The 24,245-nt window shown below is 40.4% G+C and overlaps 1 protein-coding gene across 5 annotated transcripts; it reads right to left on the bottom strand.

The window, feature by feature from the left end:
* Positions 1 to 4,611: 4,611 nt before the first annotated feature.
* On the bottom strand, positions 4,612 to 23,193 carry WEE1 (WEE1 G2 checkpoint kinase). Of its 5 annotated transcripts, XR_006586361.1 has the most exons (13): positions 21,491 to 23,190; positions 19,812 to 20,017; positions 19,248 to 19,311; positions 18,887 to 19,059; positions 18,061 to 18,182; positions 14,269 to 14,415; positions 11,061 to 11,156; positions 10,888 to 10,973; positions 9,884 to 10,054; positions 9,639 to 9,784; positions 8,436 to 8,524; positions 5,040 to 5,220; positions 4,612 to 4,843 (listed from the first exon to the last, which is right to left on the bottom strand). XR_006586361.1 is itself a non-coding variant. In XM_045038939.1 (12 exons), exons 1-12 carry the CDS (start codon positions 22,064 to 22,066, stop codon positions 4,725 to 4,727), a joined length of 1,995 nt encoding a protein of 664 aa, XP_044894874.1. In that variant the 5' UTR covers positions 22,067 to 23,193; the 3' UTR covers positions 4,612 to 4,724. The 5 variants fall into 5 exon arrangements, 4 of the variants coding, with proteins under 4 accessions (XP_044894874.1, XP_044894875.1, XP_044894877.1 ...); XM_045038939.1 differs by lacking the exon at positions 5,040 to 5,220 and having other exon boundaries at positions 21,491 to 23,193; XM_045038940.1 differs by lacking the exon at positions 4,612 to 4,843 and having other exon boundaries at positions 4,855 to 5,220.
* Positions 23,194 to 24,245: the final 1,052 nt, after the last annotated feature.

Genomic DNA, 24,245 nt, shown 5'->3' with positions numbered 1-24,245 from the left:
CTGAAGCTGCTCTTTCCAATGTCACCAGAAACTTCATATTGTTAAGATAGAGGAACACTTCAAGCCTTGTCATATTAGTTCTCTTCTCTACGTTGACCAGTTCCTCCTCATTCCTGAAATTCTCCTCTCCTGCACTACTGAGACACCAGTCACTCCTCATTTTCTTTTATCTTCTTAGAGGCTCTTTCTCCATCTTCCTCACTAATTCCTTTTCCTCCATCAATCCCATAAATATCGCTGTTCCAGGGTGTTGCCCTGGGTTTACTTCTCTCATTTTACAAATCCTTGTCAGCTTATCTCACAAAGGTTTCAATAACCACTCACTCAAATGCCAATGATGCCCAAGTCTACACCTTTGGCCTTGCTCCATAGCTGATTGTCCTTTGGATATTGCTACCAGTGTGCCCCTCAAAGAACCTTAAACTCCACATGTCCAAAATTGAACTTTCTATTCTGTAACCTCAATTCCCCATTCTCTTCACTAAAACATCAGACCCTGTGTGAAATAGCAGAGTCTACATTAAGACCAGCAGGTGCTGTCTCTCCCCTGGACAGAAAAGGAAACTTGAACCATATTCATTATTATGAATTTAAGATGCATGAAAATGTCCCAAACATTCTTTTTAGTCAGGAGGTCGGTAAATATAAAACATGCATAATCCTGAGTTGCTCAACAGTGAATTCTTCTCCCACGAATGATTTCAGAAGGAAACGTTCTGCCGTGGCCAGCTACCCATCTTGGGTCGGCAGTTGACCCAAGTCATGAACTGTGGAAGATGACCTAGGTGAGCAGGTCCAGTGCAATTGTCTGCATGTTCACAAATGAGTTTTGCTTTTTAGCAAATATTAACCTTTCTATGAGAAGAGACTGGGTCACACATAAAGCTAAAAATAGATGGACACTCCAGGAAGGTGCCTAGGTTTCTGGGTTTCATAGCCTCTCCTGAACTGTGGATTCTCAGAGTAAGGGACCAGCTTTTACATAAGTGAAGTTTCCTAGAAATGTGGATGCCAGCTCTGGTAATGGAGCTCCCAAAAATGGCTGGAGGGCAAAACAATCCCTATTGACACGGTTCCTCTGACAGATGCAGTGTAATCTGAGGTCTGAGGATGAACAAAGTTTTGGACAACATCAATTTAACCTATTTAATTTGTCATCCGCGTGAGAACTCTTGGTGCATGATGCAAGAAACTAAAATCTAACCAACTGCTTTAAGAAAGAAAGAACAGGATCATCGAGTGTTTCAAGCATCAACTAAACTAGAGGAATGGGAGTTTGACCTTGGTCAGATACAACTGGCACTGAAGATTCAACGTCTGGTTCTCTTCACACCCTAGGTTCAACTTTCCTCACTACAGATTGGATTCCTTGGTGTGACTGACTGCCAATAGCTCCCAGGCCTCTCTCACATCCCACCTGTCCCCAGCAGACAGGGACTAGACTATTCTCTCTTTGCTCTGAGGAAGGATTCTGGCCTGGCAGAGCCTGCTTGGGATTCTTTCTCCCTCCCTCTCTGCCCCTCCCCTGCTTGCTCTCTCTCTCAAATAAATAAATAAACTTAAAAAAGAGAGAGAGAATAGCATCTTTGACAGAGCAGTATTGTGTGGCAGACAGGCAAACAAGCTGTACATTTTAATTATTGCCCAAATCACCTGGCTGCATACGCCCCTTTAGCTCTTAATGGAACCATGTGATGTAATCCTGTTCAGTAGAGGTCAAGTTTTATCAGTAGAATTCTTTCTGGAACTGCTGTGGTGTTACTTTGCACAAAGTAGTTATTAGAAAGTTGATGTTCTCACCATAAGGAACCAGGAAAATGAAGCAGGTCAGGAGGAAATGCTGGGAGTCTGCTGCTGCTGTCATATGTCAGTCTTGACACACCAGGAACCTCACAAAGGGAATAATCCAGGGACCCTAGGATCTTTGGCATACATTTTCCAATCACACAACACCTGGAATATTTATGGCTGCCAGTTTAGAGAAAAACGTTGCACCAGTTAAACTCTTAATTGCAACCAATACCTCAAACTCACCTCAAAATAGCTTACTACTTTGTAAAATTGCAAACTCACCTCAGAATACCTTGGAACCGAACCAGGATTGGCTTCAGGGATTGATACACTGTCAGATCATAATGTCCTCCTTTCTCAGTTCTATTTGCATGTTGATTCACTCTCTTCTCCTATAGATAGGCCTTTTCTAAGCAGTGGAAAGCTTGACCAACATAGCAATTGGAGCATCTGCAAGGTTCCAGGGAAAACTGCATTTGACCCAGCCCAGATCATATAAATGCCCCTGTATTCAAGGGAGAGGTCTTCATTACCAGAAATGTACAGGGATGATCACTGGACGAATCTTTGCCAGGTAGGTGACTTTTCAATTTGTGTTGACTGCCTATTATCAGATATTTTTAAGTTTATTTTTTTCTGATTATAAAATAAAGGCTCAGTGTTTAAAATCCATAAAGTTCTGGGGCACCTGGGTGGCTCGGTCGGTTAAGCTTCTGATTTCAGGTCAGATCATGATCTCGCAGTTTGTGAGTTCAAGCCCCGCGTCAGGTTCTGTCCTGACAACTCGGAGCCAGGAGCCTGCTTCTGATTCTGTGTTTCTCTCTCTCTCTCTGCCTCTCCACCACTCACACTCTGTCTCTCTCTCTCTCTCTCTCTCTCTCTCTCTCTCAAAAATAAACATTAAAAAAATTTTTTTAAATACAAAAGTTCAGAAAGGAAAAAGGCGTGGGAAATATCCCATAATTCCACCACTTAAATGACAGCCAATGTTAGCCTTCTGTTCTTTGGTTTAATGCTTTAAAAAAAATCGCTTATATATAATTTTGCTTCCTGATTTTTCACTTTAACATGCATTTCCCCAAATCATAAAAATTCCTTGAAACATTGCTTTAAAGAGCCATATCCTATACTCTGAAAACTTTTTAACCACCTCATTCAGAAGGAAAGAAGGCAGTGGAGTGAGTCAGCATTCCTCCCATACATGAGCTCTGTCCTCAGGCACTTCAGTTCATAGGATTCAGTTCTTTCAGAAAAGGAGCCATCATACTGGAATTCCCCTCCCCCATTTCCTGCATTCCTCTAAACACTTTCAAACTTGTCTCATCCACATCCATCTGCTCTAGGCTTAGAGGATTTCCTATGAACTTGGTTAGTGGTTCAGTCAAACACTTTATTTACTTTCTTTTTCTTTAATGTTTATTTTGAGAAAGAGAGTGTGCGTGTGCAAGAGTGGGGGAGGGACAGAGATAGAGAATCCCATGCAGGCTCTGAGTTGTCAGCACAGGGCCTGACACAAGGCTCCATCTCAGGAACTGTGAGATCATGACATGAGCTGAAATCAAGTCAGATGCTTAACCAACTGAGCCACCAGGTGCCCCTAGACAAACACTTTTTTATTTTTTTTAATGTTTATTTATTTTTGAGAGAGAGGGAGACAGAATCCAAAGCAGGCTCTGCACTGTCAGCACAGAGCTCGACCCAGAGCTCAAACTCACAGATCATGAGATTGTGACCTGAGACAGTCAGATGCTTAACTGACTGGGCCACCTAGGCGCCCCTTAATTTTTTTCTTTATGATGCTTTGTATTTTTTTAATGTTTATTTATTTTGAGGGAAAGAGTGTGAGCAGGGGAGGGGCAGAGAGAGGGAGAGAGAATCCCAAGCAGGCTCTGAGCTGTTAGCACAGAGCCCAATGTGGGGCTTGATCCCACGAACCATGAAATCATGACCTGAGCTGAAATCAAGAGTCAGAGGCTCAACCGACTGAGCCACCCAGGTGCCCCCCAAGGCAAACACTTTAAATTTGAATCCTGAAACTTTGTAGCAATATCATCTGGGAAATTCCTTTTACCTACCTAAATATCATGTGCAAATGGGGATTTTGTTATAGTTTTTATGAGGATTAAATTATATGTTTGTAAAACACTTAGCACATAATAGATGATCAACAAGTGGTAGTGAAAACAGCAAAACCCAGTTCTCCTCTAACTATAGTCCTCTCCTCCCTTGCCCTTCTCTCTCAAGCCATGTTCCTTGAAAATGATTTATACTTGTTGTCTCTATTTGCTCATCTCCCATTTATATCCCAATTCACTGTAATCTGGCTTTTGTTTACCCCTCTACTGAAACGGCTCACCAAAGATCTCCACTCTAGATGCCTTCAGGGAGCTTTGAGTCACTTCTTAATCTTTTCTGTATATAGTCACACTTAATTTCTCCTTCAAACTTCTCTTTTAGTTTCCATGACACCAGACTTCCCAATTTTCCCAATATTCAGACTGCCCCTTCTTTCTCTTTGTTGCCTGCACTCTTTCTTTTAAATAGTATTTATCAACTTCCATGTCTTGAAAAAGCAGGCTTCTTTGCTATAACGTCTGAGTCAGAATTCTGTCTTTTCTACTTACCAAACTGAGTTCCTAAGTTATTTAACTTACCTCAGCCTCTTCATCTGCAAAAAGGTGACCCCTCTCTGGATAATCATCCTAATGGAGGCATTGTACACTGAATTTCCCATTGGCATAATGGATTGGTAGGCATAAATTGGAATTCCAGACCTGGAAACCCGTTTCATAAGAATGTCAAAACTCAAAACAAATATAATGCTCTTCAAAATATTTATTAACCATATGAAACTAAACAATATGAACTATGATATAAATGTTCCTTGAGGTATTTTTCTTCATAGGCTGGACTGGCCGAGGTTTCTTAGACTCTTAGTTTAATGAAGTTTGGACAGAACATGTCATCTTTTCCTGGTAAATCTTCCTACAGCATACATAGATATTTTTCCTTACTCCAGAGACCTTTGAACTGCATTGAAAATTAGGGTCATCTGCCACAAAGAAAAAAAAAGTTCAATGATGTTCAGATGAATGCTTCTCAAAGTTTTTAAAAGCTTAATGTTGGGAAAGGGTAAGTTTCAATGATGTCTTACTCCTCCAGTTTTACAAAAATCTACCTTGCTGAGCTTCTGAGAGATTTCTAACAATACAACCAGGTTTGCAGGAGAAACTTCTAGATCCACTCACTCTGCAATGTCAAATCAGTTCATTGATGCTTTTTACAGTTCTACAAATGCCTTCAAAATACTGAATGAGGCAGGTTCCTCCAAATTCCTAGTTTCAGGCTTCACTTAGGATTTTCACAATATCCGAAACACTTTCAAAATTCTTTTTTGATCCATCCTCCTTGTCGACCGCTTTCATTGGCCTTTAAAAATTTCACAAATAAATATACCTTAAGGATGCAATGACTTATTTGATCTGTTGGCTAAAGTCAGGGAGATGCTTTGTGGAGATGAACTGGGGAGGAAAACTACTCTAATGTCAGGATGCTGCTTCTGCTTTAAGAATTAGAAGACCGCTTAAAGCATTAAGCTGTTAGCAATATTTTAAATACCATTATTTCTTGACCTCTGGAACAGAGTGAAAATGAAAACCAAAGCTTCAGAATTGGCCCTTCAAGACATTAGCTCACTAATTAAAGGGGACTGCCTTGGATTCGTGGCAAGTTAATGTAAGGCAACAATTCCATTTGCACTCAACTGCAATGTAGGATTCCTCCTACCCAACTGCATAGTCAATATTTAAAATGCTTCTTCCTTACTAAAGTAAGCTTTCCAAAACAGTTTTATCTGTTACATATGTCTCAAAAAATAACAGGCATTTAACTTTGCATTCCAGTTAACTTTTCTGGAAAATTCTTCAATGCTTCCATATTAGCAGTTGTAGCTTCCTCCTGGTGTTATGCTAACAAGTTCTCATTCTGTTATAAAAACAAACAAAACCTGTTCAGTGTGCAGTGTTCCCAGCTAATGAAAACCCTATTCCCATGTGTCCATCCACATGTCCATCCCAGGTGTCCTAGTTCAGGCCCTCTTTACTCTTACCCTGAGTCAGAACAATAGCTGTGAAACCAGTCTACATGTAATCCCCTGCATCTACTCACTGCTCTACCACCAGCATCTTCCCAAACTATGGAATTGTCCTTTGAGCTACCACTCTACCTGTAGAATCCCTCCAACATAGCACTTACTACATTTTACTGTCATTTTATGTTTACCTGGGTCTCCCCTATTTTATCCTGAGTACCAAGGGGCAAAGACTATTTTTTACTGGTCTTTGGGCTACTAATTAGCACATAGAAGGCACTCAATGTAAGTATCCTGTGGTGAATGAATATAAGCCCAACTCTCCTCAGCTTTCAAATGGTAAGAATTCCTTCTTAGAAAACCAATTTTTTCCTACTTAATCTAATATTCTTAAACAATATGTGAAAATTTTACTGCAAATATCAACTTGATGAAAAACACCTGATTTTTTTTCTTTGAAGCTAGTGCACTTGAAAAATGCACCTTGACTTTGAGTGATCCCAATATACACCAATTATACTTTTTATAGCTTTGTCGTGACTACTGAAATGTGTTACCTACTCCAGTCTTTGCAGCTTTTTAGGCTGTCACCCACACTGATCAGCTTTCTTCTCTACTGTTCCTGCCTACACTAATTCCTTTCACACCTCTAAAATGTGCTTTTTAGCATGCCATAGGCTTAAAAGCTGAATAAAGTTATTAGAAATGTTTATAGTGGGAAGAAATAGACCCTAATCAAACAAATTGTTTACCCATGATCAAAAAGCACAAGGATCTTGTAACATCTTTTTTTGTGTGTGTGTGACCTTACTCTGGTTTTAATCTACATCAGAAAAAGATGTCACGTAGAATTAGCACTGTTTATCACTTGAACCTGCACTCTTAATTCTTAAAAAATCCAGCCTAGTTCAACTGAGTTACAACCTCATTTTAAAGCTCTCTTCTGTGACTCAGCTCAAATTAGAAAATTATGAGTCATTACATCCACTTAATAATCTAAAGCTATTTTAACCTACATTACATTTCTAGCAGATCAAATGTATAATATACAATGTGATGAACAAATATTAAATATGACAAATGAAAAACATTTATGATTGATGGACAAATTTTTCTTCAATCACAAAATGTAACTGATGTAGACTAAAGCTCATCATTAAACAATAAATGTTTCATATTCTATCAAAAATGTGTCCTCTGCTTTTAGTACTTTATATACATTATACTCTAAATGTTAAAATGTGATAGTAGACATAAAATAGTAGAAAACAGGCATCACAAGATTTAGACAATTATGGTAAGCTCAGAGTGACTTTTAATATGCCAATCAATGTTAGTAAAACACAAGTCAAGCAGACATGTGCAAACATGTTTCAAACCAAAATTAATAGGCAAACATACGACAGACAAATTCTATGTTGTTTTTGCTTCTGCAATGTCTGGTTAGCCAGTATTATTAGTCAAATGGCTAATCATTGATAAAATATATTTTGTGAAAAGCTTGGAATAGTCAGAAGTCATTCTGGCATTACAAACAGCTATGTACACTATCGCCAAGATTAGTTTATATACACAAATATTGAAGAGAAACCGGGGAAAACATTTAAAAACAGACTAACAATACAATCAAGTACAAAACTTGGGTGGAGGGAGAGAACATTTTTAAAAAGGGTCAGGGAAGGGCATTATCAGGAAAAATTACAAAACCAGTAATAATTATACTACATTAATACAGCAATCCAAAAGGGAAAAAAAGGTGCATTACTCCAATGCACTAGCTTCAAAGTTCAAAGGAAAAAAAGGCAAATAGCTGCTTGTCATCAAGAGCAGCTACATATTTCACATAATTGTTTTCCAAAAAAAGCCTATTAACAACAATGATTGTTTAATGCTACAATTTTACAGCAAGGACAAAACTAAAATAGCAGCAAATTCACAAGGCAATACTTCCACAGAATTATCATTCCATGGTTCATGCAGTGCCTACAAAGTGCTCCCAGTTGGATATACAAGTATAATTCACAATTAAAAAAAAAAAAAAAGAAATATAAGATTGACACACAGGTACACTGAAGGCTGAGTAGTACTGAGTCTCTTAGCATTTCCCTTTTCAAAGGGAGAATATGTTTGTAATAAAGCCCTTGAGTCCTTTTTACAGGTCACTACAGGGAAAGTCACCTTTTATTACAATGCAACAGCAAACCATAAGCAGCACACCACCACAGTGGTTAACCCTGGAAAGGCTGGTGTAACATCCAACAGTGACTGACATCCTACAGAAGACAGACTTGTAAGACTAGACGAAAGCCTGATATAGCACTGGTCAAAATACAGCTTTCAACTGTAATTCACAAGTAAAAGTCCTAAAGGTATTTCAGTAAAACTACTGACACCGATTGAGAAAGTAATTTGCAAACTGGATTCTAGCAGTGATTTCAACCTAGCTTCCTCTTGTCACAGTTTTTTGGGGGAGGTGGGAAATGAGTAGTTCAGTATATGGTAAGGCTGACAGAGCGGTTCATTTTCTTTCCAATAAGTCGAGATGTTCTATTACTCTGGGTGGTGGACCTAGTGGTCATCCGATCAGTGAAGAGTGCTCTTTCCTCAGCTGCAGCTTTTGCCATCTGGGCCTTCTTGAGTTCTCTAAGAACATAAAAATAGGAAACAAGACTTTTCACCTATTTTTTTAATCCCAGGAAGGGATCATAGGAGGCCAAACATATAACTATATTGTCAGTTGGGAGATCTTAGCATGTCATCATTATTCTAAAAATATAACTGAGGAAAAAACTACAATATTAACTTTGCTTTTGCTCAACTTAAATTTATGATTTTATTTTGTGCTTTCAAAATTAAAATATCATATACACTTGAACACAAGTAATAAAAATGCTAATAAAGAGGACACTGAATCTTAAATAATTTCAAACAACACTACTAATTCATATTGTGAAACTATATATAATAGAGATAAAAGGAAAATTCTACTTCCTATTTGTATGAACTATGATGGCTATCAAACTAGTGGCAAATAAACCTTTTAATATTTCAAGACAGTTTTATTAGATTAAAATCAGCAATAAAGCAAATGAATTAGAATTAACATTCCAATCATTTTAGTGAAAATATCAAAGGTCATTCAGATCAAATATGACACTCATTTACTAACCTAATTGACATGAATTTAATCCTTTCATAAAAATAAATAGAAAAAATGAAGGAAAATGTTGATTTATGGTGAGCGTTTAGCGGGGGAAAAACCTGTACAGGCTCACTTAGCTTTTGCCAAAGGGATTGGGGATTATTACCACTTGCAAATACTTGCTAGTCTTAAAAATTTTTTTAAGTCCAGGGGTGCCTGGGCGGCTCAGTTAAGCATCTGACTTCAGCTCAGGTCATGATCTCACAGTTCATGAGTTTGAGCCCCATATCGGCCTCAGAGCCTGGACCCTGCTTCGGATTCGGTCTCCCTCTCTCTCTGCCTCTCCCCCACTCACACTCTGTCTCTCTGTCTCTCTATCTCAAAAAATAAAATAAAATAAAATAATTAAAATTTAAAAAATTTCTTAAGTTCCTAATTTCAAAGTTGAGGAACAATACAAATTAATAGATCACAAACACTAATTTAAGGCAGAAATCCCCAAATTTTAACTGTATAGCATACCAGACCACCAGAGCCTTCACTGACAAAAAGCCTAAGTCATCTCATTAAAATTTGAAAATGAAAGTTAAAACATTCCAAAAAACCCTCACTTACTTCTGCAAAAGTGAATTTTTGAATTTTTCAGCATTCAATTCTATTCGTAATTGTTCTGCACTTTTTCTAGAAGCAGATAGCAATACTGAATGTTTTACCAGTGCCATTGCTGAAGGTCTTTTCTCTGGGTCTGGATGAATCATAACCTTAAAAAGATAAGTAAAATTAAGGTAAAGACAGGCAATTTAATAAAACATTAAACCATTTCAATAAAAAGTGCTTTATATACAAAAAAAAATGCTCACTTTTAGCAACTCTGTAAACTCTTGGGAAAGCACTTGTGGAATGCGAGGTAATCTACCCTGTCTGATTTCATGCCATTGATCTCCATTTCTAGGAAGAGGTTCAGCACCAGCAGCACATACCACTGTGAGGGCAAGGGCAAAAATATCCGCTTTTGGTAGATGGGTATAGTTCTGTAAAATTAAAAAAAAAATTTTTTTTTTAATATAAAAACACCCAAAATAAGGTAAAATTACAATGATGGCTTAAGTGAGAAATAGAACTAAACTGAAATATCCAATGCCACATTTAACTTTTAAGACCTATTCAGAGAAAAAGCTAAATTTGAGGAGTTTTTTTTTAATTACAAAGTAATACATACTTTGGGAGGGGAGTGGTAAATACATTTCTAAAAGTAAATGCCTTCTCTTTTTCAGTGGTTTGATTCAACTCTTAGAAACTCCTATCCTTCTGGGGGCATTCATATGAAAACACAAAACACGTATATATGGACAGGTTACAAATATACACACACGTATAAAAAGAACAATGGGATCGTACAATTTATTTGTTCTACATGTTCCACTTGCATTCAAAACTCTTACCACGAAATATTTTGTCACTTTTTTTTTTGGTCACACTCTTTTTGAAACAGTACTATTAACTATATGTCATTATTTATTTTTGTTCCCTTACTGCTAAACACTTACTTACATTGTTCCCAAATGGGAATTCTGGATCAAAGGGTACAGGATTTTAAAACATTGATACAAACTCTTTGATCTCCAAAAAGGCTATGGCATTTTATAGTTTTAATAGTAATGTATGAGAAATTCTCTTTTACCACAACTCCACCATTGTTGAATACTATAAATCTCTGCCTTTACTGAATTTTGCTAAATTAAATACCCAGCTAATGGTTTTGGCTTTTTTTTTTTTTTTTTGACCATTTTACCTATTATTAGCTTAAAAATTTAATGTCTGCATTGTTATAAAGCAAACAGGATTATTAAAGAAAAAAAACTACCTCCTGCAAAACTTCATTAGCAAGAAAACGGCTATCACCCTCTTCAACTTGTGGACTAGAGATCCTTGTTACATGACCAAGATCACCTATAAGTATTAAAAAAAATAGAGTCAAGAGTTAAACAACCTCTTACTTTATTTTAAGGTAATAATCTGGTCATCTTTTTTTCTTACCTATTTTAAACATTACTTTGTTTGATGCCCAGTCATCTTCATCTCCTTCTTCAGAGGCAGCATTTGGGATTGAGGTTCGAGATATGAAAATATTACCTGTCAAACAATTAATTATGTAAGCTGCACTAACAATTAATACTATAACCAAAGCTCAAAAAACAAGGCCGTGCAACAGAATCATCACAAAAGCTTTCAAATACAGATTCTCATATGTTCTACCCCAAAAGCCAATGAGAGTAAGAATCTCAGGGGATAGGAACCGGGGTTGTATTTTCTAGGAACATATTTTCTTGCCTAGTACTGATCTTTGAACACTTGGAAACTACTGCATTAGACCCTTGTCATCTACACATTGATCTTCGGCTTTAACTACTTAGAAACAATACAAAAAGTAATAATGTAGTAATTTGTGATGCTACAAAATTATAAATTTTAACCTAATGCTACAGGCTGGTGCAAAACATACAAATAATGGAACTTGAGTTTGGCTAACCATACAGCATCTACATCCCAATGTAGCTCTGTGGTTCATTTCTGCTGTACACATATTTTTCTTTAAATTCTAGTAAGTTTATGATTGACATAAGTTTCAGTGACAGTTTTCACTTTAACAGTTCTACCAATGTAATACGGAGTTCATAAATGTTATATTTACTGAAGTCATCTTTCCAACTTCACTTTATTTAAAGGACAACTTACTTTACGATGGTATTTGTGAATCTGAAATTTTAAAATTCACATGCCTTAATGTTTTCAACTTTTGGTACCTATAAGGGTCCACTGTGTTCGTCTGACACTTAATACAAGGTGTGAGTGATTTAAATCTTACTAATTCATATTTACTGCCTTCAGTCCAAATATTGTATTTTCCCTTTTGAAAATAAAAATCTGAGTTGTTTACACATAGGTAAGAAATTCTTCATGTAACTTACAGAATTAAAGTAGGTTGTGTAAAATGATTTAATTTCTCATAAATCACACATTTCCACAGACAAAAAAACAAAAACCAAAAAACTTCATTAAAGTCAACTTAAAAACACCTAGCTATGGGGTGCCTGGGTGGCTCAGTCAGTGAAGCATCAGACTTTAGCTCAGGTCATGGGCTCATGAGTTCTGTGCTGACAGCTTGGAGCCTTCCTTGGATTCTGTGTCTCCCTCTCTCTCTGCCTCTCTCCCACTTGTGCTCTGTCTCTCAAAAATAAACACTGGGGGTGCCTGGGTGGCTCAGTCGGCTAAGTGTCCGACTTTGGCTCGGGACACGATCTCACAGTCTGTGAGTTCAAGCCCTGCATTGGGCTCTGTGCTAACAGCTCAGAGCCTAGAGCCTGCTTTGGATTCTGTGTCTCTCTCTCTTTCTGCCCCTCCCCTGCTCTGTCTCTCTCTCAAAAATTAAAACATTAAAAAAACTTTAAATAAATAAACATTAAAAAAAAACCACACACACACACACACACCTACCCTAAAATTCATACTTGAATTCATCAACCTTTTATAACTTCCACTTTGTAGGAAATACAGAGGAAAGAGGAATAAGCTAAATGATGCAAGGGAGGGGCACCTGGGTGACGCAGTCGGTTAAGCGTCTGGCTTTTGGTTTTGGCTCAGGTCATGATCTCATGGTTTTGGGAGTTCAAACCCTGCACTGGCTCTGTGCTGACAGTGTGGAGTCTTCGTGGGATATTCTCTCTCTCTCTCTGCCCCTCCTCAGCTCATGCTGTCGCTCTCTCTCAAAAATAAATACGCTTTAAAAAATTATAAAAAATTATGGCGCCTGGGTGGCTCAGCTGGTTGGGCATCTGACTTCAGCGCAGGTCACGATTTCACAGTTTGTGGGTTCAGGCCCTGCATCTGGCTCTGTGCTGACAGGTCAGAGCCTGGAGTCGGCTTCTGATTCTGTGTCGCCCTCTCTCTCTGCCCTCCCCCATCCACGCGCTCTCTCTCAAAAATAAACATAAAAAGAAAAAAAAAAAAAAAGGATAGAAGCAGATGCAACACATAGTCCTGAAATGGATACTAGTATGGACAAATCAGCCATCAAGAGCCTGGGACACCTGGGGAAAATTTAAGCATGATCTGGGTATTAAAGGAGATGAAAATTTACTGAAACAAAAATGTAGAGGTGACATATGACAAGTTTTAAAACAGTATGTACATTATGAGGTTATTTTAACAAAATGAGAGGGATTTGCACTAAAATGCCATTGTAGCATGCACTTGCATCTTTTTAATATAAGATAATCATACTGCATGTGCCATTTGTCTTCTGCATAATACAGTAACACTTTCATGGTATATAGGCTAGAAATACCACCATGTTTGTATAGCACTTAAGTTTCCAAAAACATGTTCACATATCTCATTTGATTCTAACAACCCCATTACCAGTACCAGCATTACTTTAGGATTATGGTTCATAGCCTAGCAGAAGAGAAGGTCTTTAATTTTTTTTTTTTAATGTTTATTTATTTTTGACAGAGAGAGAGAGACAGAGCATGAGCAGGAGAGGGGCAGAGAGAGAGGAAGACACAGAATCTGAAACAGGCTCCAGGCTCTGAGCTGTCAGCACAGAGGCTGACACAGGGCTCGAACTCACAGACCGCGAGATCATGACCTGAGCCGAAGTCAGACGCTCAACCGACTGAGCCACCCAGGCACCCTAGAAGAGCAGGGCTTTAAACAACAGATTCTCAGTCTCCCAATCAGAGTACTACCTAGTTCATGACTATACAGTTCCCATAAGACGTGGCAAATTTTTCCAACTTTTAATAAAAATTAGTTTATTGTCTCAAATATTTTGGGATAACAAGGGAAAAGGTGTCTGGAAATCATAAAACAATACTTACATGTGGCTCAAAGTTCTTTTAAAACTAACAATGAAAAAACACAGTAAGATATATGTATATATACACATACATACATATAAAGTTTATTTATTTTGAGTGAGAGAGAGAGAGAGCGCGAGTTGGGGAAGGGCACAGAGGGGGAGAGAATCCCAAGCAAGCTCTGTGATGACAGCGCAGAGTCTGATTGTGGGGCTCAAACTGACAAACCATGAGATCATGACCTGAGCCAGAATCAAAAGTCAGATACTTAACCAATTGAGCCACTCAGGTGCCCCATGGACGTGTATGTTTTCATGTTGTTTTAATGAAATCATTTATTCTCTATAACACTAAAGAACACAGGTCAGAGAATTTGTAATACTTACTAGGCTTTATATCCATGTGAACCAAAGACATTGAATGAATATACCTCAAGCCCCGGCCAACTTGCAAAAGGAGATCCTTCAACTCTGCTTCTGTAAAGTAACTCATGCTTCTATAGTTTTCACTTATGGCATCAGCTAAACTTCCACCTAACGAACATGGAAAAAATTAGCAATTTCTTCTTTCTGAAATATTTTTCTCCATCTTTACTGAATGGTCACAAACTCAACAAAGAAAGTGACATTTTATAGGACCTATTCCCTCCTCCTTGTTTGTGATATCAAAATCTTACTCTTTCAACAGGTAATATACTCACATAGGTACAAAATATAAAGTCTCTGTGTCATCCAGATACCCCAGCATCCTACCTGGTTCTTTTTCCCAGAATAAACCAATGTTATTTGTTTCTTATATATCTTTTTCAATTCCTTTTTACACAAATGGTAACATTTTCATGATCTTGAAGATCATTCTTTACTAATACACAAAGACTACCTTGTTCTCTCCTAAGTCTCTATACAATTCCACTGTATAACTGAATGGTAAGGAACTAACCAATCTCCTGAGGAACATTTTAAAATAATTTCCTTTGCTACTATATACTACGGTCTAAGAAATAACTTTGTACATCGGTCATACAACATACATTTAATATATCTCATAGAAAAAAAAAACTACTGGCTTTTAGAGTATGTATAATCATAAAACAATACTAGTATGTGGCTCAAGCGTGTGTGTGTGTGTGTGTGTGTGTGTGTGTGTGTGTGTGAGAGATACTATCTTATATACAGGATAAATTTTTATAGCTAAGAGGGTTTTGGAAGACAAATCTGGGGCAATTTTACTTACACACACACACAATCCCCCATAGAGAAGTCTGTACTAATGTATACTCCCATCATTAATATACAAGAATACTTGTTTTCCCACACCCTTGACAGTAGTCTATAAATTTTATAGGTAAAAACCAGTGTCTTAGTATAGTTTTAACTTGCTTTTATAGAATCAAACCAACCAGCTAATTTGTTTATACTTTTAAAAAACTTTGTAAGTTTATACAAGTTTTATTAAAAACATTATAAGTTTATAACTTATCTCAAAGGAAAACAGGAGTTATACAAAGCAAACCAAAACAAAAACCAAAACAAACCACATCTGTTTAAAGCTTAGTTAGGAATAATAAAATCAGAGCCAGGGTAATAAAATCAGGGAGGTATACTGATACATGTTGTTAGTCAGGAAAGGCTAAATAGCAAAATGTCCAATGTGTTTTAAAAATAAAAATAAATCACACACCTCGGTATTTTAGGCTTAAGTATGTTCTCCATACTTGTACAAATTTTGAACTTCAGGAAAAAGAGGGCTTAGAAGAGAGGTCAATAAGCTTGTCAGACAAGTGGGCTTGAAGTCCTAGACCAAGTTTAATAAGATAGAATACAGCTGCTTTTTAGTGGGTCCAGCACCTATAGCTAGGCCAGTTCCTTCTATCTCATTGCTGAAAGAAAGAGAGAGGTGAGAGAAGAGCAAGACACTCAACTGATATTTCAGGTTCTCTTCCCCTATCCATCAACATTTTTCCACACTTGTTTACCATGGGTAAAAATTTCAGTCTCTCACCAAACCCAGACAAAAGACTTAAAATGCAAATGAGTATTTGAGATAATAAAGAAACTTAGTCACGGTAAAGGATATCAGTTAATCACCATGTACAAATGAAATAACAGAATCATTTCCCTGTGAAACTATGGAAAAGGATTTGAAGATCAGGTCTATTATTAGGAGATTCAAAGTTTTATGTGGAGAGAAGAATGGTGGCAAAAGGACACAAAAAAAGTTTACAAATGTATCTAGATCGCCTTATTTGCTTTCATCTACATAGAATGAACTATACTGAGGCAATCCTGTTTCACACAGGTCTATTTATTTTTTAAAGATCTGTATATTCTTTGTTTTATACTGTTCCAAAATAATAAACTGCTTCAGAAGATTATTTTATAATTTAACTTTATACCAGGACAAAGTTTTGTTTTTGTTAGGACAAAGTCTTCACAATGAGAGGTTAGCAAGACAACTCACCTCTCCCTATCCCCCCAGGACCAAGAGTTTTCTCAAAATTATTTGAATTACACCACCACATATTTATTTGGTAGATTGTTACAAATTTGTGATCCCGGACTGCTACGGAAATCCTTGTTAAGAGGACCAGCCACATCAAAGTGAGAGAGAGAAAGAAACTAGAAGATGGCATCTAGCAAACACGGAGTAGAGAAGACATGGTCAGACAGCCCTATATTAAGTACAGTAACTGAAAAATGAAGGTTAAAAACCGGAAGAGTCCACAAGGCCATGAGAGACAGCTACACACATATTTTGATGATATGAATAGAAACATTTCAAGAGATGTGTGAAACAAATTAGCAGCAATGCTGTATACTGAGCACTTAATTCTTTCAAGTGTAGAGAATAAAATGACAGTTCAGTAAGAAATAAGGCATGAGAAAAGGCTCTTTTACTTCTGTTTTGTTCAATGTTTTTAAATACTGAAAATCTGAATCCACTACCTACACCACTTATTTATTCACAAGCTATGAGATGGCTGGTCTTATTTAAGGAAAAAATAACGAAAGTCAACAAAAATAAGTAACACAAACATAAATCATTGTTAATCACCTCTCAACTGTTCACTAAATTCTAAATTCTCTACTATTCAAATATACAGAAATGGAAATCCAGTGTATATAATGATTTACCTATTTAATAACAGGTATTTACAAGAATCAGAATTGAGACCAGGGTTTTGACTAAGGTTTAATGAAAAAAGGGGGAACCAAGTTGGTCCTTGAAAGACTTGCTGAAATCGAAAGCTCTCCAGAAGTCCAAAATTGAACTTCTATAGATGCTTGTTTTGTTGGTTTGGAGGGGAAATGAGGGAGAGAGGCGAACGAAGCTAGAGAACTAAAAGAGTTTAACATCATAAAAAAAGTCTGAGTGGATTCTAGTGGTACACTAGGCTGGATAAACGGGAATGGGGGCAAGATTATAGAATACTTTGGACAAATGGCTGAAGTTAGAACAATGGAGAGTCACTGTCACTGGTTTAAACCAGTATCAGTTTTAATAGCACATAAAATGAAATGGAAAAGGACGACTAGATGCATTGAACCTGCGTTATTAACTACTATATCCCACATACACTATGCTACATGCTAGAGATGCTAAAATACCTAAAATATGGCAAGTCCACTGTCCTCTCCAAATCAGTGTGACTAACATGCACACAATATGCACAATTCTACTACTGAGGTAAAAGGGACAACGTTTACAATTTTTACTTAACATCAAGGTAGGCAATGAACTTGAAATTCATGTTAGGCTCCTTGATCTTTGCATTTTAAGAAATAAAAGGGGGGAGCACCTGGGTGGCTCAGTTGGTTGGGTGGCTGACTTCAGCTCAGGTCATGATCTCACGGTTTGTGGGTTCAAGCCCCGCATCGGGCTCTGTACTGACAGCTCAGAGCCTAGAGCCTGCTTCGGATTCTGTCTGTCTCTCTGTCTCTCTCTCTGTCTCTCTCTGTCTCTCTCTCTCTGTCTCTCCCCTGCTCGCACTCTCTCTCTCTCTCTCTCAAAAATAAACGTTGAAAAAAATTTTTAATAAAATTTAATTTAAAAAAATTTATAAAAAAAGAAATAAAAGAAACACAGAGTTAAAGTAGGATTTCAGATAAAAATAAGCATTTCCTCGGTGTTCATTTTTCTGAACTCACAAGTTTCAAACAGGACAATGTATTACTCACCATTACAATACTCATTCTGTATAAGCATATGATCATCTTCTGCCCATGCAGAGAAATATCGAACTACATGAGAATGTTGTCCAAGCACTGCATGGGCATACACTTCCCTCAAAGCGTTCTGCCTAGGAGAAATTTGACATTGATAGAATGGTACATCATTTTTATTCAAGCCTAAACTGAATTTATCTGAAACTTCATAAGGGGCGCCTGGGTGGCGCAGTCGGTTAAGCGTCCGACTTCAGCCAGGTCAGGATCTCGCGGTCCGTGAGTTCGAGCCCCACGTCAGGCTCTGGGCTGATGGCTCAGAGCCTGGAGCTTGTTTCCGATTCTGTGTCTCCCTCTCTCTCTGCCCCTCCCCCGTTCATGCTCTGTCTCTCTCTGTCCCAAAAATAAATAAACGTTGAAAAAAAAAAAAAAAGAAACTTGACTTGTTATCTATCATTATGCTGAAGAAATAACTTCCTTGAGAGGGAGGGTGTTAAGACTCTGTACCAGATTTTTCTAAAGGCTTCCATTAAAGAAAAATGCTAGTTACAAAGAAGGAACCTTGCTGGCCCTAGGACTCGGGAAAAACAAAACTCCATTTTACTGTGAATTCATGGATGCTCCCAGAAAAAAGAAATTTAAGTTAGCCTTCAAAATCAGACTACTCGTATTATTTTACCAAGTTCAGTAAGAATTAATGGCACAAAATGAAAAGGATCTGATTAAATTATTATGGCTTCTCAAAAGTGAGAGAATTAATTTCACTACTTGGTTATGTAAAATCTTAACATTTGCAACACCAGAGGGAATAAGAGTAAAAGACAAAAATTTTAATACGTACTCATCAACGGAGCCAGCCAATGGCTTTTTTGATCGCTTAATGGCATAAACACATCCATCCAGCCTCTTCACACACTTAAACACAGAACCAAATTCTCCAGAGCCAATTTTCTCTAGTTCATGAAATTCTGTTGTATACCGTGACTTCATATTGCTTTCAGTAATTGTGATTCTCTGCAATAAGGGGTATATTCACAAAGACATGAAAATGATTTTTTGCTATAATAATAGCCCTATGTGTGAAATTTAAAAATCATTACGTTTTGTTTGAATGCGTATGTAACATGTATATATGGTTACTTGTTAAGTAAGAAGTCGAAAATGAAATTTCAGAAACAATAAAAAAATAAAAAGCTATTTACTTTAGCAGGTCTTGTTTCATCTTCAAACTCATAATCACTGGCTTCCATATCTTCACCACAAGAACTGGAAAACATTATGTATGTTTCCATCAGTAGATCTGACAGACACATCAACTAGAGATCCAAAACTTTATCTGATAGATGTACAGTGAAAATGCATTTTAATGAATAAAAACAGACAAGAAAGCACTTAATTTTGTAATCACAAGATATACCTCAGCTGATTAAAATGCTGTCCCTACTGAAAAAAAATGCAGATTAACTACAAGCCAATACCACTGCACATATCAAAATTTAAGTCTTTCTAAATAATAAATAACTCTCTCTGCCTGCTTCATTTTGACACCAGATTTCCTACAAGCCATCTAGGCTTTTTATTCCTTCCTTTCTTACACTACTTCCTCTCTACAGCTGATTACTTCCTACCTGCCTCTCCTGGGAAGCAAGTGCTAGTAACAGAAAAATTTCAGAGCATAAATTTCCATGTCATTCAGATGAAATTAAATTTTGATAAGTACCACAAATCAACCTTGGATGGTTAGGGAACCAAACTAAATAACTTACTCATTCCAATGTGTTCGCTTTCTTCTACGACACTGTCCTGAGGAATGAAGTAACACAGAATCTGGGGTAAAAGGATTAATATTCACTTGAGGAGTCTGTCGCATGTCAAATTCCCTTTTTCCTGATTTTTCTGTATCCATGAACAAAGAACCACCTCGGAGTTTAACAGAGCTGGAATCGATTCCTCGAGCTTTGGAGAGCAAACTCTAGGGCAGGAAAAGTAAAATTTTAGTATCTAAATTCTATAGACCGCTTTCTCAACCCAACCTTCAACAAGCCTTTCTCATGGCTGATAGTGTAGGTCAAAGCAACACACAATCCACCACATCTCAAGCAAAATAAACAGTGCTTAACTTGAACAGGGAAAGGTGGATACCAGTCACCTTTTCTGAAAAAGACAGCCACATAAAATAGGTCTCTAACACTAGAAAGAATAGAAATGCAGACTAAAATTAAGTTTATTCTAGAGTCTAAAAGTTAAACTCTTTCAATCCATCTAAAAATACAAAGCAGTCAGGGAGCCCCATAAAAGCTCCCTCCCGCCCCCCCCCCCCCCCATCCAAATAGGGCTTTCAAAACCAACTTCGCTGGACTCCTCCCCACGCTTCTAAAGGGATCTTGCCTTGGGCATATCCTTAATACACAAGAACACTCAAAAAACAAAAAAAAACAAAAAAAAACCCCACACTTCTACCCAAGGTCTAGGATTAACCGCACGGAACCCGACTCACTTACAAGGTCCATTTTCCATATTACTCTTATAAACATGATACTTGTCCTCATTTCAGGTAGGGTTCATTTTAAAATCTGTTACTTCTCAAGTTCCACAAGTGGCAATCTGCATACTCACTTGCCACTCAAAAACAGGTGCTGAACACCTCCTTCATTGTGATACGTTATCAGCAGTTTGAAAGCACAAGGGTCCAAACAACACCACCACTGCTGGCTTTAACAGTTGGGTTGTCCCCAGTCATTAGTCAGGCTGACCACACATGGGCACTGCAAACCCAAGGGTGTAAGCAAACGCTTACCCGATAAATATGCACGGATAGATTCTTAAAAGCTACCCTGAATTAAGGAATCTTTACGACTGGAAATGCTTGGAAGGCCAGCCTTTCCTCCCAAGTCGAAGCGCAGTCACCCTGCATACCTCCAACTTAACCCCTTAAGGCCACATGACACGAAACGGTAAGCGCATGAAAAAATTTTTTAACCGAACTCCTGAGTGTGCCGCCCAAATTACAGGGCCCCTCACTGCGTTTAAAAGGCACCATATGGCTGCCGCCCTCGGGAGTGTCAGGTGGCCGCGCCAGCACCGCTCCAACATCTTTCCAAACCACGTTATATCAGTGCCACACTCCGGGCTGACACGCTCGGCACGGCCCCGACTCGACCGGCGTGAAATCGTCAGCCACCTGGACGGCGCCGATCTTGAAAGATGAAGAAGTTCCAGAAGAGGCCCATTGTTCAGTTACATAATCTTAACGGACAACTTCTGGGCAGGGCCAAAAAGAGGGGCTGCCAACTTTTTGTTGCGGCTCAGGGGAGCGAGTGGGGGTGCGGCCGGGCGGTTATGTAACCGAATCCGGGGAGCGCCGCGCTCGGCTCCTGGCGCCGCGGCCTTTTTAAAAGGCTGGGCGGGCGCGGGCTCGGGGCGCCCGGGCCCCGCGTCCTCTCACCTTGGGCGTGTGCGGCGTGTCGAAGAGCCGCAGCTTGCGGAAGGTCTTGTGCGGCGGGGTGCCGGGGTGGTCCGGCGGCGGCGAGCAGGGGCCCTCGCTAGCCCGGCGCGCCCCGCAACCGCGCGGGGACGCGTCCCCCGAGCCGCCGCAGCGCACCGGCGAGAACGAGCTGCCCAGGAAATAGGCGGCTGCCGGCGACTTGACCGGCGATGAGGAGCCGAAGCCCTCCTCCTCCCATGAGTCGCCCTCGGCCCCGCCGCCCGCCGCGTCCGCGCCCGGACAGGCGCCTCGCAGCAACATGTCCTCCTCCAGCTCCCCGGGGCTGCCGGGGGCCGGGCCGGGCGAGCGGCGGCGCTCGGGCCCGGGCTCTGTGGGGCTCCGCGCGGGCGGCAGTGGAGAGTCAGGCTCTTGAAAGGCCGAGTCCTCCCCAGTGCTGTGGCCGCTGCCCTCCTCCTCTTCCTCCTCCTCCTCCTCCTCGCAGTCGCTACAGGGCGAGAAGATCAGCTTCTGCCGCAAAGTGCAAGAAGCCCCGGGACGGCGGGGCGGCGGCGGCTGCTGCCGGCTTAGGAAGCTCATCTCGCCCTGGGGCCGGGGCCGAGGACCGGAGAGCCGAAGCCCGCGGAGTCGAGGACTCGGGACGGCCTAGGGGGCGGGTCCGCCACGTGCGACTGGGCGCGCCTGGTCGCCGCGGTGGCGGACTTGCGCGGCGGCGGTCTGCGGCTCCGGAGCGCTCGGAACTGCGGGCGGCGGTGGCGGGGGTCGGCAGCGGCGGCGCGGACTGTCCAGCGGAGGCGGGGCGGCCCGGGCGCCGAGGCTGGTGTCCCCGCAGGTCCAGCCGCAGGTTCGGGCTCCGCGGCTTCCCGCGACCGTTAACCACGTGAGTGCCCAGCCCACCAATCCCCGCCCAGCCCGGGGTTTGAAAAAAAAGGAGGGCGCGACGTAGCCCGCGGGGGAGGGATCAGCTACGCGATTTTGGCGCGAACCCGCTGGCTCCGCCCGCCCTCGGCGGCCCGGCCTGGGCGGGCGGGGCGCCACGGGCCTATGAGGGAGTCCGACCTCCGGGAACCCAGCCGGGCACCGCCCGGTCGGGGCCGGACGGGGCAGCCGAGGCGGCCCTCTGGGAGGAGCGAAGGGTGCTAGGCTCGACTAGGCCCAGCCGAACGCCACCCTGGAGGCGGCTTGCTCGCGGTACCTCAGCGCTCTCGGTTCTGAGGTGGGGGCCAGGGAACACTCCTGGGTTCCTCCGGGTCGGGGCGAGCAGGAAACCACCGTGGCTCTCCTGCCAGTCCCGTGTCCTTTCGGTGCGAGCCGCTGGGGGCGTTGTAGGCGTGGCTGTAGGCAGTCACGTTCCCCGGTAGAGGTTTGAGCCGGAAATGGTGACTCGGGCCTCTGGAGCTTTGCGAACTGAGCGCGTTGCTTAGGCCGGACCCAGAAATCAGCAGGAAGGCCCACAGACGAGAGTCGGAGGCGGGGAAACGGCTGTGGGGAAGGCCTGTGGAGCCTCAGTTTCCCCCCAGGGTGGCTGTTAGGGTCGGGTGTGTCCCCAGCGAGGTGAGTTCCCCCAAGCTGTGGCAGTCCACCCGAGAGTTGTCCAGAGTAAATACCAGCGGCACCAACAGTCGGCCCCAGCACGAAACCAAGTGCTCACCACGCGGCCACGGTGTTTATATTTGTTTGCCAGCACGTGGGCAAGTGTTGGCAAAACGGATTGGCCCACCTCACAGCAAACTTAAATGCACCTTGAGAAGAAATCACTCTAGTGCCCGGTCAAACTGTGATCTCATCTGCCCTTTAGAGTCGCATAGGAAAGTTTCTGGAATTTTTCAGTTGTAAATAACCCCGTGATGAATATTCTGACTCCTCGCGTGGTTTTTTGTCTCTGTGTTGTTTGAGGTTTTTTTGCTTTTTTTTTTTTAAAGATAGATTCATAGAAGTGAGAATTACTAGGTCAAAGGATATAAACTGCCAGACTGACCTCCAAAAGAAAACAATTTACGTTCTCACTAGCAGTGGGTTAGTGTACGCTGCTCATGAATTCTGGACATAAGTGGATATTTAATGTTTGTTAATGTAATTTTTTTTAATGTGTTGTTTGTTTTTTGAGAGAGAGCGAGAGAGCGGGGGAGGGGGAGAGATGGGGGACACAGGATCTGAAGTGGGGTTTGTGCTGACGGCAGAGAGCCTGACTCTGGACTTGAGCTCTAGCCGTGATATCATGACCTGAGCGAAGTCCATGGTTTAACTGACTCAGCCATCCAAGCCCCCTAATTTTGTTGCTTTGACTCATATGGTTGGACAGTTGTCATGTGCCAGTGGCCACTTATGTTTATTTCTATTGTCTGGTTTCTTATTGTAGCACTTTATGAATATTAACATTTGACCATATATGTTGTTCTAACACTTTTCAAAGACTGAACTCAAGCTGAATTTTTAATAATGGAAACACATTTTAGTACTTACCACATGGACCAGGAGCACAGTGTATACATTGTATGTTAGTCAATTTGACAATAAAGTGTATTTAAAAAAATACCACATGGGAAATTCCCTGATACCACATACTTGAAGATGCGGTGAGGGGAAAACAGCTGTCTTCTCCAGACATTTGCTTTTGTGTCTTTTTTGTATGTTAATCCAAATTTAGCGTTAAGCTCTTGAAAGAGTGGAACTCTACCCTTTTGTTATGTTTCAAGGGGAGACATTCTCTGATCCCTGGTGGCCAAACCCAAGGAATGATTTTTAGCACTCTTCCTAG

The sequence above is a fragment of the Felis catus genome, chromosome D1 (assembly GCF_018350175.1).
Source record: "Felis catus isolate Fca126 chromosome D1, F.catus_Fca126_mat1.0, whole genome shotgun sequence".
NCBI classification, from domain to species: domain Eukaryota; kingdom Metazoa; phylum Chordata; class Mammalia; order Carnivora; family Felidae; genus Felis; species Felis catus.
Note: the sequence above shows the minus strand (reverse complement) of the source record. Positions and strands in the feature narration are given on the sequence as shown.